The following is a 17,299-nucleotide window of genomic DNA, read 5'->3' as shown; positions in this document are numbered from 1 at the left end:
TACTTAGCGCATCTCGGCCTGGGTTCCTGTAATAGCTCTGAGCCCTATATGCATCCATCAGGACTAGGCACACTTTCCAAGTTTGTTCAACACTCGTAAGGCAAAAAAGATTTGTTGGCCTGTTAATCATGGGCATCCTAGCAGCAGTAGGCGCTATGGTCTCTGCCACTGTTATTGGAATCACCTGCATCATACTATCCAAACAGCCCATGTCCTTAATAAGTTTATGGTCAACACTACCAAAGAATTTATAAGTCAAACTTCTATTGATAGACAAGTTTTGGCCTGCCTCAAAGTTCTTGAGGCTGCAGTGGAATTTATTGGAAAAAGACAGGAGGCCTTGTTCCTTCACTCTAAACTGTCCTGCGACTCTAACTACCAGCATATTTGCATGACTGGCATTCCTTATAATCACTCCCAAGCTTGGGATGCTGTCCAGACACACCTTCACAGTGTTTTTTCTTCCTACCTCTCTAACAATATAGAAAACTTAGATATGACTTGTATCAACAGCTACAATATGCAGAAGACTAACTTAAAAATGAGTGGGCTGATTCCTGGGCAATGTAGCGTGACCTAAATCCTTTCTCACTTACAGCCAGCACTCATCTTAAACTGTGGATAACTCTGGGAAGTGGAATGCTTTTACTGTGTCTCTTTTTACGTATTTGCAGAATCACCCTCCAAACCATCCAAAAGCAAAAGGACCAGGAGCTCATTATGACGGTCCTCAAACACTAAACTAGAAGAACCAAGAAAAACAAAAAAAGGGGGAACTGTAGGGAATAAGCTTAGGAATTCCCTGAGCTTGCACTGATGGGTTAACAAGGCATAAAGAATTAGAAAGCCACAAGATGAACACACCCAAGTTTGGGTAAACCAGATTAGGTAAACAGGGCAAAGGCCCTCAGGATAGGACAAAGGTATAGGAACAGAAAATCTCAGGATGAAAACATCCAAGATGAGGTAAACAAGATTAGGTTTCAGGGCAGAAACACCCTCCAATTTAGTACAATAGCAGAAAGCTGCTTTCATTGGAAGGAAGGACAAAAACAGGTAAACAGGGCTATAGACCACAGCAGGGCAAGTTGCCTGGAGTGGAGCTAATTAGCAAAAGAACGGTGCCTTATTAACCCTGAAGTAGCATGCTCTTTCTTGTCCCTAGGCCAGTTTAGGTAAACAGAGGCGGTGCCTCACATCTGCTGTAAACAACCTTCCACCCAGCACCAGAATTTTATTTTGTATTGACCCAAACCCCTAACACTGCATATCTTCAAACCCACTTTCCCCCACGCCCATGAATTAATGTTCACAGTTTCATTGTCTCTTTGTGCATGCCCATCACGCTGGTAAGACTTCTGATCCTAATAAAAACAGAGCAAGGACCCTTATTCAGGGCTCTTGTCTCCTCTTGGACATTACACTCTCTGGCATTTCAATCCTGCATCCACTCTCTTGCTGGACAAGAGAGAACTCCAGACCCAGAGTCTATGACATGGGAGTCCTAAACTAAAAAGCTTCTGCCCAGCAAAAGAAATCATTGGCAAAATAAAAAGGCAACCTATGGAATGGGGGAAAACATTTGCATACCACATATATGATGAGGGATTAATATCCAGAATATATAAAGAACTTAATAGCAAACAATAACAAATAATAAAATTTTAATTGGCAAGGGACCAGAATAGACATTTTTTCCAAAGAAGACATACAGATGACAAATAGGTGCATGAAAAGATGTTCAACATCACTAATCATTGGGAAATGCAAATCAAAACCACTGTGAGATATTACGTCACACTTGTTAGAATGACTGTTATCAAAAGGACAAGAGATAACAAGTATTGACGAGGATGTGAGAAAAGGGAACAATTGTGCACTGTTGGTGGGAATGTAAATTGGCATAGCCACTTTGGAAAACATTATGGAGATCTCAAAAAATTAAAAATAGTAATACCACATGATCCAGCAATTCTCCTTCTGGCATATGTTTAAAAAAAACCAAAGTCACTGTCTTAAAAAGGTATCTGTACTCCCACGTTTACTGCAGTATTATTCACAATAGGTAAAATATGAAAACAACTTAAGTGTCTATTGACAGGTGAATGGATAAAGAAAATGTGTGTGTGTGTGTGTGTGTGTGTACATCACACTTTCTTTATCTATGTATGTGTGTGTATATATGTATATACATATATTGTATAGATCTTTTCTGTTTCTCTATATACAAGCAGAAGCAGAATTTTTAAATAGACAATAATTTATTGAATTGAAAGAAAAGACCTATGTGTCTTTCTTTTTTCCCCCACCCACCCCTTCTTCCTTCCTTTCCTCAGTGTATTCTGAGGTATTCTTTTGTTTTTTTAAAGTTTATTTATTTATTTTGAGAGGGGGAGGGGCAGACAGAAGGAGAGAGAGAATCCTAAGTAGGCTCCGCGCTGCCAGTGCAGAGCCTGATACAGGGCTGGATCTCACAAACGGTGAGATCATGACCTGAGCTGAAATCAAGAGTCAGATGCTTAACCGACTGAGCTACCCAGGCACCCTGGAATATTCTCATCTCCAGAGAATCTGAGAAATTTCCTCCTATACTTCTATTGGCTCTACTCAACTAGAATTCAATTTCAAATGCTTATTATAGTAGTTTGACTTTTTTCTCAACTAATTAAGATACATAGTGGAGGCAATAAATAATCAGTGAGTGGAGGAACAGCAGGAATACAAGAGCTAAGTCCCTTACCTGTCACTTCACAAGTCAGTGTAACACTCTGTTTCTCTTTGACCTTCATGTCTTCCAATGTATTTTCGCCCACAATGCGAGGTGGCACTAAAAAAAAAAAAAAAAAAAAGTTAAATGCAGAAAAAAACAGAAAAAGTAAGCAACTATTCTAACAGCAGGATTATTATTTTATAAGCATCTTTGTTTATATTTTTATTAGCTTTAACCGTTAAAACAAATCCCCAAATTCTCATTATTTACTAGAATGTCATAACATTATTTTGATCAATTCCAATTTTTAGATATAGTATAAAGTTATAATGCCATGAATTCACTTATAATGAATTTTATTGTAACATAAGTTATAAAGTCTGGATAAAAATGCCAACAAGTTGATAAGAACACTTATTAGACATTTATTTCTCCCACTGTAACTCTGATAAATATTCACATGAAACAAGATATCAGAGTCTTAAAATATTGTTGAACAATTGTGAACTGAAAAGACATGGCATTTCAGGCATTTTAATCCAACTAATTACATCCAAAATTATTCTAACACTGAATTATTGCCAAAAGTATCAGCCCAGGGGCCAAAGAATATATGAATGTGAGATCAAGCTGTAGATAAATTTTAAATGTACATACAGAATGCATTAAACCAACTGAAAATTATAAAAATACCTAATACTGAAAGCCCAAAGACTCTTCTTTCTTCACCAGCTGCATTTCTTACAACACAAGTATACTGTCCCGCATCTTCTATTCTGGTCTGCATCAACCGCAGAGTCCTGCCTCCTAGAGAAGCAAACCACCAGATGACTCAAAAAGAAATCGATAACTTTACAAGTTGGCCAACTAAATGCTCAATTTAGATAAAATTCAGTCAATATGCTTCAAAGGCCTTAAACATTCATTTAAGTCAAGTATCTTTTTTAAATCATGTTTTAAGTCTATATGAAACAGAAAAGGCAATTCAGAATAATTTTTTGGTTGAATGGATAAAAACATAAATGCAATGCTAGGTGACAGCAGGCAAGAAACAGAGTTTCAGAGAGGTGATGTTTGAACATAATCTTAAAAGGCAAGTATACTTTAACACATAGAGGAGTTGAGAGAAACCACTGTTAAGTAGACTATGAATGAGGTAGTACAGGAGAAAACAGATGTGGGTTGTGGTACTTAAAGGTGAGGGAAGCCTGGGTGACTCAGTAGGTTGAGTGTCCGACTCTTGATTTCAGCTTAGGTCATGATCCAAGGGTTATGAGATTGAGTCTTGCATTGGGCTCCGAGCTGAGGGTGGAGACAGCTTGAGATTCTTTCTTTCTCTCTCTCTCTCTCTCTCTCTCTCTGCCCCTCCTCCCCACTCACTCCCTCTTTGTCTCTCTAAAAAAAAAAAAAAAAGAATCAGACAGGTGAAGCCAATATTAAGAGATAAGACTAGTTGGAGTAGGGCCAGATGCTTTGGCCCCTTGAATGCTTTGCTATGGAATTGGGACTTTATCGTGCTCACTAAAAGCTATGGAAGTGTGTAAACAAAAAAACGTCATGATGTGATCTGTGCTTTAGAAAGACAACTGTGACAGGACATTTAGGAAAAGATTCCCAGTTTGCCACTGGGCATATGAAATGGGAATGTGAGAGAGAGAACTACACAAGTAACCCAGACTATGGTGACATCACTCTATAAGGAATGGGGGAAACCATGAAGACCAACTACTGGTCTTCACCTGAGTATCATGGAGTCCTAGAATCATTTCGATCAAAGTCTGTGGGTGTCACTTGACTGACTAGCACAACTCTGCTTTTGTTACATTTTATGTTTTGTACTTCTATGTAGGGACAAAAGATTCTGCATCTATGAAATGCCTGTAGACTGAGAGGGAGGCTCTGATATGCTGAAAGTTCTAGTCACACCCTGAAGGACAAAAGAAGAGAAGCCAGTAAATGGGCTGAAGCAAAGCCTGAAGAAAACTAAGGCACACTGAGAGGAGAGTCCTTGAAACCATTTGAGAAGTACATTCTAAGAAAAAAAAAGTAACTCATGTCTTAGATTTTGTAATACTTTTCTACCTGGTACATTTTTGCTTAGTACTCTGAATTTGAACTAAAAAAATGGAAATGGTTAAACATGGAATTTTCATGTAAATATTCACCTGGCTCTGGATTTCTCAGGAGAGTCCATCTGCTTTGTTTTTATAAACACAAGATGTCACTGAGGTTTTCCTGTAAGCAACCTTCCTATCTTCAACCCGTTGAAAGGCGAGCTAGATAGTAACTTATTTAGACAAAGTTGATTACCTGAATTCAATCTTTTTTTTTTTTTCTGAACTGAATTTAAATAAAGAAAGTTAAATACAGAAATTGTGTAAACATGTCAAAAAAACTTGTGTTAATTCGGCAGGGATTCAGGTACTCACTGCCAAGTTAGTGAGACCATAATACGATTCCAGCTGAGAGATATTAACACAATACAACTTTTATGAGTTAATTCTAGCTCTGCAAACCTTAACCTCCTAAATCTCATGATCTTTCTTTTGTTTCCTGGTCCTCTCACTTAATCCAGTGAGAAACAAAAGATCTGACAGTAAGTTATACTTAAATGGAGATGTTTCTTGTACCTATTAAATTTTTATAGCAGCTATCTGTTCTTGGCAGATAACTTCAAAACAATGACCTTCACAAACATATTGCTTTCAGAAAATCTGTACTTAGTCTCAGGAGAACTAATCTTAATGAAACAGAAGTGTGCAGCAGACCAAGGACCAAGCAAGTCATATGCCATTCATCTGATTCTCATTCATCTATTGCACAATACACATGTTCAGACTGTAAAACTGAATGACTCTTTTGGCAACGCCACGAGGTCAAATACTTTTAATGTGTTCACTCAGGGATCTCCAGCTGCTTGTCAAGCAAAACAAGACTAAATAAAACCAAAACACCACTCCTGTAAATCTAGAATAAGCCAGAGCATATCACTCTTTGTGATAGCAGTACATCACTACTATCTTGCCTTTTTCATTTCAGGAGCCCTGGTGTAGCTATTATATTTAAAAAGAGTTCCTACTTTTTCAGCAATTGAGAATTAAAAAAAAAAAGAAGCCAAAAATATGAGGATAATTTCAAGACAAGAAGATAATGTGTTCAGGTTTTTGGTAGCCAAATTGTAATAAAGCCTTTGTCATTCGTATGCATTTCCTAAGATCAATAGAGACTAGGACTCCTGTGCAGAGGAAAGTAATATAGTAAGGAAATAGGAAAATTTCCCAGGACAGGGACACCCAAACCTTTTACTTGACTGTCTATGGCAATACTGAACATGTTTTGGATGCTTGTGTTAACTGATTTACATATATGAACTCATTTCAACTTTACAAAAGCCCTAAGAGGCAAATATTATTAATATCTTCACTTTATAGGTGAAGAAATAAAAGTGAACAAAGTAACTTTTTTGGAATTGTAAATTTGGTGAGTATTATAGGCAATAAATATAATATTTATATATATATATAAATTCTTCATCAAGGTCCTATCATTTATAGACCAACACCTTAAAAAAACAGAGGTACCTCAGGATATTTAGAACTAATTCAAAACTAGGAAAGGATCTTATCTGAAAAAGTCTTCAAAAGTGGGAATTGAAACTTTGAACAAATTTAGAGGCAAGAGGTCACTTACTGTTAAGAATAGTTCATCTTAACTTTTAACAATATAAATATTTTTTAAGTTGCTTATATTCAGACCCAAATCTGTCCCTAGAATCTTCCATAAACTGGCATTACTTTTAGCCTCTGGAACTAGACACAACCAACATAATTCTTTTCTGCACCACGATTCTTCAAGTCTTTAAATTTAATTTTCACTATGTAACCATAACGTTACATACTGTTTATTTTTCCACCTTAAATACAATCAGAAATGTAAATTATTTTGCAATAATGTACTATCATGGTTACCTTTCTTTAAAAATATTATCAATAGGTCCTTCCAGTCTTCCTAGTAAGTTAAGTCCAGAATACAATTGGTCTCTTTCTTTTTTTTAATTAATGAAAATATCTTTTATTAATGCGGCAAAATACTGGATTTATTTTCTTGATGACCACATTACACTGTTAATGTATACTGAATCACAAACACAATTCAGAGCTCTTCTTGAAAAATTCTGAAGCCAAATTTCAGCCTAATTTTCATCATTTTAAAAAAATGTTTAAGTTTATTTATTTTGAGAGAGAGAGACAGACAGCACAAGTGGGGGAGGGGCAGAGAGAGAGAGAGAGAAAGAAAGAGAGAGAGAGGAAGGGAGGGAGAATCCCAAGGAGGCTCTGTGCTAGCAGCTCAGAGCCCGATTCAGGGCTCTAACTCACAAAACCGTGAAATCATGACCTGAGCTGAAACCAAGAGTTGGGAGTTTAACCGACTGACTCATCCAGATGCCCCCATCATCATGTTTTTAATGTAAGTGCAGAAGTTTGTTTAACTCCATTTTGTTAGGCTTAACTCTAAAGTTTCAAGGTGAGGTGTGTTTGAATTCAGATGCCTTCATTTCAGCATATTACGTATTCTTCTCAGTATCCAAGCCCTTTATTAACCACAGCTTGGCAAGATTGTTTTCTTGGTCTGTGTAAGACCTAAAGAGTGAAGCACAGACTCATTCCTAAAAGAGCTAAGCGCAGACTCCTGTGGCATGGCCTTAAGACACCTCTCTGCATGCTTACCCTGGTTTATAAAGGACAAACTAATAGATTTTTTTACATAATCAGATGAGGGAGAAGCTGAATATCCCTTTTACATTAATGATAAAGTCCTAGCTCATAGGAAACTAACCCATCCTGAAAATATAAAACTCACTCAAATGAAATACTTGGTTATGGAGATTTGTTATAAAATATGATTCATTCTAGACTCTGGCTTCATTTTCAGTATTTCTCTTTATTCCTCACTTTTCAAATTGGTTGGTACTTACTGTAGCATGAATGTTCTGACATCCCCATGATTTAAGTAATAAGAAAGTGCCGTGATTTCTTTTTTAAAAGGATCTAGAGATATTTACAGATTTTTCCCCCTTTTCATAGAGCTTCTGATGTCCTTCTATATATTTTTTCTTAATATGACCAGCAATATAGTAAGCAATTAGATCAAAAAGAAAAAATAAAAGAGAGAAATTAAGGAGAAACTGTAGCCATATGAAGCCATCCAGATTATCAGGCTATGAAAATTTCTAATACCTGAGAGAATTCTCACAGAACTGCTAAGGCTGACAGGCCACCCATCTTTAAGCCAGGTAATCGAAGGCAGGGGAATTCCGGAAGCTTCACAAGTCAGGGACACTGAGTTCTTTTCCACGACACTGATATTTTCAGGTTTCCCATGGTTTCCTATGATGCTTGGAGGGGCTGTAAGATAAAACAAACAAGAAAAGGAAAATAAAGTAGCTAACACATATCTAAAACCAAATCCTCAACAGCCTATGGCTAATAATTAGACTTTCATTTTCTGGTGAACAGTAAGCAAAATAAGCAACCACAACAATGAGCTTATTAGTAGCAGCAGTATTTTTAGTGTGACATTGCTGGAGGTAAAAAATGTCACTTTTTCCCCACTCATAGCAGTAAATGACTTTCACGCCATTATTCTCTTGGTGGTGAATGATTTTCTGAGTCATTCATCTTGTCTGGTAAATCTCTAATATGGATTTATGACCTCCTTATGGGCAGAATTTTCTAACAAATAATTCTAATCCTAAAAATTAAAAGTAATCTAACAGAAAAAGATGCTTTATATTGAAACCTCTTTTCTTTTATATTCTGATTCTGTTAACTTTGGCTCATACACTGGCTGCAAACCACAGGTTATTAATACTGGATGTTGTGCATGTCCTAATTGGATTCAACTTATAAGACTGTGTCTATTAAATTTATCATTATTTCTACAGATTTAAAAATGGCAATTCCTAAAGATTCCATCCAAAACCTGTTAAAACTAATAAATTAATTCATTAAAGTTGCAGGATACAAAGTCAATACACAAAATCTATCGCATTTCTATACATTAATAATTAAGTATCAGAGAGTGAAACAAAGAAACAATCCCACTTACAACTGTATCAGAAAGAATAAAATACATAGGAATAAATTAACCACGGAAGTGAAAGACCTGTATGTTGAAGACTATAAGACATTAATGAAAGAAATTGAAGAAGGCACAAATAAAAGGATTGAGGAATTAATATTATCAAAATGTCCATACTAACTAATCTACAGATTCAATGCAATCCCTATCAAAATTCCAATGGTATTTTCCACAGAAATAGAATCAACAATCCGAAAATTTATATGGAACTACAAAAAAACCCAAATAGCCAAAGCAATCTTGAGAAAGAACAAAGCTGGAGGCATCACGCTACTTAATTTCAAACTATTCTACAAAGCTATAGCAATTAAAACAGCATGGTATTGGCATAAAAACAGACACAAAAAATCGATGGTACAGAATAGCGACCCCAGAAACAAACCCACTCATATATGGTCAATTAATTCATGACAAAGGAGCCAGGAATATCCAATGGGGAAAAGACAGTCTCTTCAATGAATGGTGCTAGGAAAATTGGATAGCCAAATGCAAACTAATGAAATTGGAACACTATCTGACACCATACATGAAAACTAACTCAAATAAATTAAAGACTTGAATGCAAGACATGAAAACATAAAACTCCTAGAAGGCAACATAGGCAGTAAGCCCCTTGACATAGGATATTAAGATGATTTTTTGAATGTGACACCAAAAACAAAAGCAACAAAAGCAGAAATGAACTATTGGGACTACATCAAAGTAAAAAGCTTCTGCACAGCAAAGGAAATAATCAACAGAATGAAAAGGCAACCTACCAAACAGGAAAAATTACTTGTAAATCATATATATGATAGGGTGTTAATATACAAAATACATAAAGAACTCATACAATTCAATAGCCCAAAACAGACAATCCAATTAAAAATGGGAAAAGTGTATGAACAGACATTTTTCCAAAAAAAAGACATACAGGGGCGCCTGAGTGGCTCAGTCGGTTAAGCCTCCGACTTTTGGCTCAGGTCATGATCTCGTGGTTTATGGGTTTGAGCCCTGTGTTGGGCTCTGTGCTGACAGTTCAGAACCTGGAGCCTGCTTCAGATTCTGTGTCTCCCTCTCTCTCTGCCCCTTCCCCCTCATGCTCTGTCTCTCTCTCCTTCAAAAATAAATAAACATCAAAAAAAAAAAAAAAAAAAAAAGACATACAGATGGCCAATAGGTACATGAAAAGGTACTCAACATTATTAATCAATAGGGAATATAAATCAAAAGCACAATGCAATATCACCTCACACCTGTTAGAAAGGCTATTATCAAAAAGACAAAAAATAACAAGGAGGGGGGATGAAGAGAAAAGAGAATGCTTGTGCACTGTTGGTGGGAATGTAAACTGGTGCAGCCATGATGAGAAACAGGTTTTCTGAAGTTCCTTAAAAAATTAAAAATAGAACCACCATGTGATTCAGCAATTTACTTCTAGGTATTTATATGAAGAAAATGAAAACACTATCTTGAAAAAATATATGCCCCCACATGTTCATTGCAGCATTATTTACCATAGCCAAGCAATGGAAACAACCTGTGTCCATTGATGGATGAATAGATAAAGAAATTAAAGGATTTATATACAATGGATTATTGTTCAGCCATAAAAAAACAACAAAACTACCTCAAGGGCATTATGCTAAGTGAAATAAGTCAGACAGAGAAAGACGAATTCTGTATGATCGCTCTTAGATGTGGAATCTAAAAACAAACAAATAAATACAACCAAGTTTATAGATACAGAGAATAGACTGATGGTTGTCAAAGGTGTGTGTGTGGTGTGTGTGTGGGGGGGTGGGGTGGGGTGGGGTGGCAAATTATTTTTGTTTAAATAAACTGAATTTAAAAAACAAAGAAAAAATTAAAATTGCAATTCAAATTATATGCATACAAAAAACTGTCCCTGAGTACATGTATGTTTGGTGTATTCGTATTGACATTCATGACTCAATAATTAAAATATTAAAGCTGACTTTGGCAAAACTCATGAACAACTGATGCTGAGTCCGTAAGCGCTAAGGAACGCAGGCTTGTTCAAACCAAGACAGCAAATTTGGAAAATAGACTTAAGGAATATTACTTGGGATAGCACTGGACCAAAAGTACTTGAAGAAGATAATTAGACAATTATATCTACTTCACTATGTGCTTTTCTAATAGAATATCCAATATATGCCTGTTTCAGCAAGCTAAGAAATGGGAGGTCAGGTATAGAAGGATAAATGATGGGACTGATCCAGAAAAGAGGTACATATGTAGAAAATCATAGGCTATAAATAAAAGACTCAACACAGAAGGTTTAAATCTCCTATCCAGGATGCTATAGACTATAAGAGCCAGTGAATAGACTTATTGAGCTTCTTTATACTTACTATGTACACTTAAGTCATATTTTCTGTCAGCCATTCCTGCTACATTCACAGCAACACACATATAACGGCCTGTATCAGATACATGAATGTTCTTCAGCTGAAGGATGCGACCTTCATCCAATATTTCCATTCCCCTTCCCTTGGTCAAGGGGCGGCCATCTTTCATCCAGGTCACTTTTGGTTGAGGAATACCCTGCACCTCACACTCCAAGGAAATACTCTTCCCTCGAGTCACAATAATTTCAGTAGGGTGGCTGCCACTATTAGATATTGTTGGTCGAACTAAAGAAAAAAGAAAAAAATAATAAAGTAGGAAATGTCTGCTTCCAGTCTTGCATAGGAATTATTATCAGTCAAAGTTAAATTCATTCTTGATGTCGAATATTAACTACCAAAGAAGAGACCCAAAGCTAACAGACAGCATTGCTATATTGAGATGTTGAATTCTTCTCCAATGTTTCTAAATGGTTTCATGCTTAGAATAAACTATCAACACAGTAAAAAAAGAATTCTGTGTTTGCTACTTTCCCTGCTTTTTGACAAGTTACACAAATATTTGAACCTGTCATTCATAGCCCTAATTTACAGAAGTCTTCCTAGGACTAACATTAAATTAGATACAGGAGCCTCGCTCACAATGAATTCCTTTCTTCCTTCTAACTTCCACTATGGGAGCTGGAAAAGCTGAGACTATTGCTAAAACTTGAGGTGGTCACATGAATCAATTCAGGCCTATAAAATCTAAATAAAGATCGGCTGGGTAGGCATAGGGGGTGACGGGAATGGGTCTGGAATACTTTTGCTCTCCTGATGAAAGGAAAAAATACCACTCCTTACCTTTATTTTTGCCTTCAATGTGGACTTGATACCACAGTTGCAGCAATGATGTTGATACCACAAAGGAAGGGCCAGGAGAATCCTAGCCCTCCTGTCCTGATATGAGTTAAGGTTCTGACCAACCCCAGTGACTGCCAACCTCGGGCTTCTCATTATATGAGAAAATATGTCCCTAATTGGTTAAGCCACTGATCGCCAGTTATTCTGCAGTTTTGCAGCTAAATTTACCTGATACTGATTCTAAGAAAAAAAATTAGACCATTACTAATAAATATGTGTGTGGGGGGAAGAAAAATGGGCCAGTGTTAGTAACCTTGTGTTCTAGTGCCACTTCTACCACAATCGAGCTGTGTGACCTTGGCCAGTCATGGAAACCTCTATGGTTTCCACACATTTAAGTGGAGGCATTAATTTTGCTTCCTATCATAGCTCATTTAAAGGTTAAATGAGATAATTTAAATATTTTAAACATTCAAATCATATATGTTAATCTTTAAAATAAGGTATTTTTACATACTGCAAATATACCCTATGATACAATGCTATCTCTCCCCATTCCACACATCCACTATCCTGCCCACAACACAATACAACCACATCGCTGCGTCTGCCATTGGCAAGCTGATGCAGAGTGGACAGCTGTATTGCTAAATAAATAACAGAAGTAAGCAATTGTTTTTTGTTTATGTCAGCACAATTTAAATTTGTGGGTCTCATGATAGGTATATTATAATCACACTGCCTTGAATGTATCTTAAAGATATAAAGAAAAAGTAAATATGAAAGACAGAAAGGTTAAAAGAAAATTGTGCCAAAGTCTGGTTAGTCAATAACTTACTGTAAACTTGCAGACTGTAGTCTTTCTTTGCAGTTCCAGCAACATTCGATGCCACACATGAATATAGCGCTGCATCAGATTTTTCAGCAATTGAGATCTGTAACTGTCTGCCTCCGGATAAAGTTCTGACTCGCCCTGCAGAATCAGCCAGCACTGGGGAGCCTGAAAAGAAAACAAAATGGCAGAATATGAAGCCAAAACATACAACATTTTGTGTATATACTCTGATAAGTATATTTATTTACGTCCTAGTTCAAGTACCTAAAAGGCAGATGACACTGCAAAACAATCCTATGCAAAAAGGAGGAGGAGAAGGAAGGAGAGGGAAAACAGAAGAAGGAAAAGGAGAACGAGGAGAAGAAAAACGAGACAAGAAGGAGCATGAGGAAGAGAAAGAAGAGAAGATATTTATCAAGATTATCTTCTGCAAATTTTCTTTCAATCAATATTGCATTTGAAAGAAAACAGAAAAATAAAATATTAAAACAGTAAAAATGATTTTAATTTTTTTAATGTTTATTTATTTTTGAGAGAGAGACAGAGAGAGACAGAACAAGAAAGGGAGGGGCAGACAGAGAGGGAGATACAGAATTTGAAGCAGGCTCCAGGCTCTGAGCTGTCAGCACAGAGCCCCATGTGGGGCTCGAACCCATGAACTATGAGCTCATGACATGAGCTGAAGTTGGACACTTATCCACTGAGCCACCCAGGTGCCCCACAAAAATGATTTTAAAAGTCAACTAAATATATACATGATCTCTCTGATAGGTAATGGATACATATAAATATTTGTTGATGAGTAAGTTTGTTCAACTGCAGAATTCAATCCTAACACTGCAAAATTGTCACAAATACAGCAAAGTTGCTTGTTATAGAAAATATTTTTTAAAGCTATTCTGAAGAAGAAAAAAGACTTCTTTGAATGGACTCTTGATCATTAGAACCACTCTATAATGCGTTTGATTAAAAAGCAATCAACTAATACAGAAAATTATTTTTTTTTCTGGAGAACAGATTCAAAACTAAAGATTTTCAGCTAGATACTAAAAGTATCACATGCTATACATTTAAAATAAAGCAATCCTGCTATCTAGTATTTTAGTATGCAGACCCCAGGGAAATTGTTAATAAAGTGACATGTTTGTCATATAAAATATAAATTCATTTAATATTTATATTTAATTTTATAAATGTTAAGGGTGAAAACTGACCTTTTTTCTTCCAAATGAGATTTGGGGGTGGAATACCACTTGATTCACACAGTAAACTAATGAGATGCCCTTCGATGACTGTAAGTTGAGCAAGTTCATCAGAACCATAAATATTTGGTGGTACTGAAAGATGAAAAAAGACAATTTTTACATTAACTTAACATAAAACTTCCATAATACTTTACATTAAAAAAAAAAAAGAAGGTTCTCACTCAAATGACACAAGGAAGTAATTAGCACTTGATGTTGACATATCAATACCACATTAAAAATCAACTGTAAGATGTAGACTAAATACCTATTAGCAGACTTCCCGTTTTCACTGATAGAAACTTAATTAACAAAATATCCAGAGCGGCTAAAAAGAAGCAAATGTATTACAGATAAGTAGACTTCTTGCATCAAAATCTAAAGCACCTACCAAATTTAAACTTAACTGTCATTTGTGCCAAGCCAGTTCTGATGTCTCAGATGCTGAAGAGAACTGGAAAGTATCATGCTTACAACATTGTAGTAAAGAACAGACACAAGGGGTTGGATCTAAGAAATGGCTATGTTACCTGGTCTAGAATGCATAGCCTTCTTCCCCACTGTTCTCTAGTTTCTCTTTGGAACCTTTCAAGTGAACCCTGACTACCCATGGTTCTCTAAAGGGGGCTGAGTCCGCATTTGTTGGCTGAACTCTGCTCTCAAGATCCTTCTCTGGCTGCAGTATTATCAGGTGACAGATGCTTGCTTTCCAAGCTCCTGGGAGCTGAGGAGTGGGAGAATCCTCCTCACCCCTCAATCCAGCTTCCAGTCACCGTTCAACTTCAACCGCCCCCACGTGAAAGCCTATTCCTTTGAGGCTCATGCCATCAATTTACTTCTCTTTCTCCCTCACCATCATCTGTGAACCCATCATTCTTTTTCTTTTCTTTTCTCTTCTCTTTCTTTTCTTTTCTTTTCTTTTCTTTTCTTTTCTTTTCTTTTCTTTTCGAGAGAAGATGGGAGGGAGGAGGAGAGAGAATCTTAAGCAGGCTCCATGCTGAGCATGGAGCCCAATGCGGGCAGGGCTCAATCTCATGACCATGAAATCATGACTGAGCTGAAATCAGGAGGCAGATGCTTAACTGACTGAGCACCCAGGCACCCTTAAGCATTGTTTTTCTATTCATTGAAGAATTTGACACTTGTTTCTATCCTTCTTCACATGGAAATATGCCATTATTCTGTATGAACTCAACATCTACATGTATATCCAGTCAAACCACCGTGACGCCACTTCCTTGATTTGCTCATCCCTTTCTCCCTCATGTTCCTCTTCTACGTTTCTCCTACTGCTCCGTCCTTGTAGCTCTTTCACTCAATTATTCTCAATTCTCATTTCATTGACTTAATTGAATCTCAAGTCTTTTCACCTCTCAGGAACCTCCCAATCCAGCTGCCTACTCTTATTTACTGACTTCTCTATCTAGCTTAGATTTCTTGATCAATAATTTCAACTACTCCTTTGTCAATATTCTCAACTGCCTTGCACTATTGCCCTTCCTATTTGACAACTCTCTTTCTCTGGATGAATCCTATAGTTTACTCTGTCATCACCTATACCACAGATAGAAAGTTCTACAGAAGAAAATGACAATTACACAGATTGCCACTACTATAAGTATACCCTCTCCAACCTAAACGCTACCCTTCTCTACTCCTGTGGCTTCCACTGACATAAATACTTGCAAATCTGTATCTGTAATGTAGACCCCCTCTGAGATCTAGACTTTTGTATCGGACTACTAAACATCTCTATCTGGATGCCTCAGAGGCACTTTCAAACTCATCTTGCCCACAACGGAATTCAGTCACCTTCCTTCTCTGAGAAAAGGGCACTACTGTCCACATGGCCCAGAGGGCCAACCCACAGTGACATCCATCCTTTACTCTTCTTGTTTTCACACCTCTCCACGTGATAAATTAATTCTGTTAATTCAGTTTCTTAAATGCTAATAGTTTATATGTTTTATTCCCAAAATACAGATCTGAATACCCCAGTCCTTCTATAAATCCTTTTAAATGGTATCCTATCACTTTAAGAATCAAATACCTACTTTAAAAATTGGTTTTAGACATTCTTTTCAATCTTCCCTTTTTAACCTTTTCTACCCAAGATCTTCTCATTCTCCTCAGCTCCATACCAGGCTCCATAGTGAATGATGTTTGCCTCAGTGAACACAGACAGTATTCTCCAGGTCTTTGTAATGCTTCCGTCCTCTTCAGAGAGCTAATGCCTACTTACCCTTAAAATCTCAATTAGATGTCATGAGCCCTGATATGTCTTCCCACAAATACTCCTATGATCTCTTAGGAGGCTTAATTTTAAATGTCTATTTAAAGATATTTATGTAGCAGCAGACTACATGTTCTGTGTGACCAGTGGCTTTGTCTTTCTCTTTAACTTCTCTATGACTACATGACGCATAGTGCCTAGAACACAGAGGCACATGATAAATATTTTTTTGAGTGAATTTATCCTTGATGTCTCAACTTTCTCCCCTCAATCATTTATTCTTATATTTACTGCATTCTGCTTTCCCCTATTAAATTGCTTTCCTTTAAAGGGGCATTGTTCTCTTCTGTAAACTACGCTTTGTAGTTCATGTCTAATTTCTCTGCAATATGTGACATTATTCATTCATGCACCTACCCATCCATATGTCCAACTCGTTTGTTGTCCATGTTTTTCTTTTGGGAACACCATTGTCCTCAGTTTCCATGACACAAGTTTTCCCCTACCTCTTTGACTGCTCCTTCTCAGTTTCTCACTTTGTGTTTCTTTTTCTGTCTCTTCTTTTATATTGTATGTGTGAGAGTCTACAGTGTTCTTCTGTGCGCATTCTTCTTATTCTCTATGGGATCTTGACTGCCACATATATACTCATGTCTCCACCTTTATATTTTAACTCTTTTTTCTCTCTCTCCTAAATTATAGGCCTGTATTCCTGACTGCACAGAGGACAGCTTTACAGGGACACTCTATACACATCTTCAATATACCATTGCAAAAATGAATTTCTCACCTCACTTTCTAACTGATCATCAGCTCTAATTTTTCTCTTTTTTTTTTTCAACACTTGACAACACTTTCTTTACTTGACAACACTTAGTTCAGTGTCTTGTCCAGACTGGGAGTTACAAGAATATTTTTCCCATTTGAAAGAAATGAGAAAGA

The 17,299-nt window shown here is 36.7% G+C and overlaps 1 protein-coding gene across 5 annotated transcripts in view; it reads right to left on the bottom strand.

Annotated features, from left to right (window-relative positions):
* Nucleotides 1-17,299, bottom strand: part of HMCN1 (hemicentin 1) — a 483,427-nt gene that overhangs the window by 130,955 nt on the left and 335,173 nt on the right. For all 5 annotated transcript variants that reach the window (XM_045452692.1, XM_045452695.1, XM_045452691.1 and 2 more), the window contains 6 exons: nucleotides 14,095-14,217; nucleotides 12,884-13,045; nucleotides 11,209-11,490; nucleotides 7,948-8,115; nucleotides 3,404-3,517; nucleotides 2,741-2,827 (listed from right to left, as the gene is read on the bottom strand). In XM_045452692.1, coding sequence (XP_045308648.1) covers nucleotides 2,741-2,827; nucleotides 3,404-3,517; nucleotides 7,948-8,115; nucleotides 11,209-11,490; nucleotides 12,884-13,045; nucleotides 14,095-14,217 — 936 coding nt within the window. The remainder of the gene's footprint in view (nucleotides 1-2,740; nucleotides 2,828-3,403; nucleotides 3,518-7,947; nucleotides 8,116-11,208; nucleotides 11,491-12,883; nucleotides 13,046-14,094; nucleotides 14,218-17,299) is intronic.

Source organism: Leopardus geoffroyi, chromosome C3 (genome assembly GCF_018350155.1).
Source record: "Leopardus geoffroyi isolate Oge1 chromosome C3, O.geoffroyi_Oge1_pat1.0, whole genome shotgun sequence".
Classification (NCBI taxonomy): domain Eukaryota; kingdom Metazoa; phylum Chordata; class Mammalia; order Carnivora; family Felidae; genus Leopardus; species Leopardus geoffroyi.
This window is presented reverse-complemented; position numbering and strand designations above follow the sequence as displayed.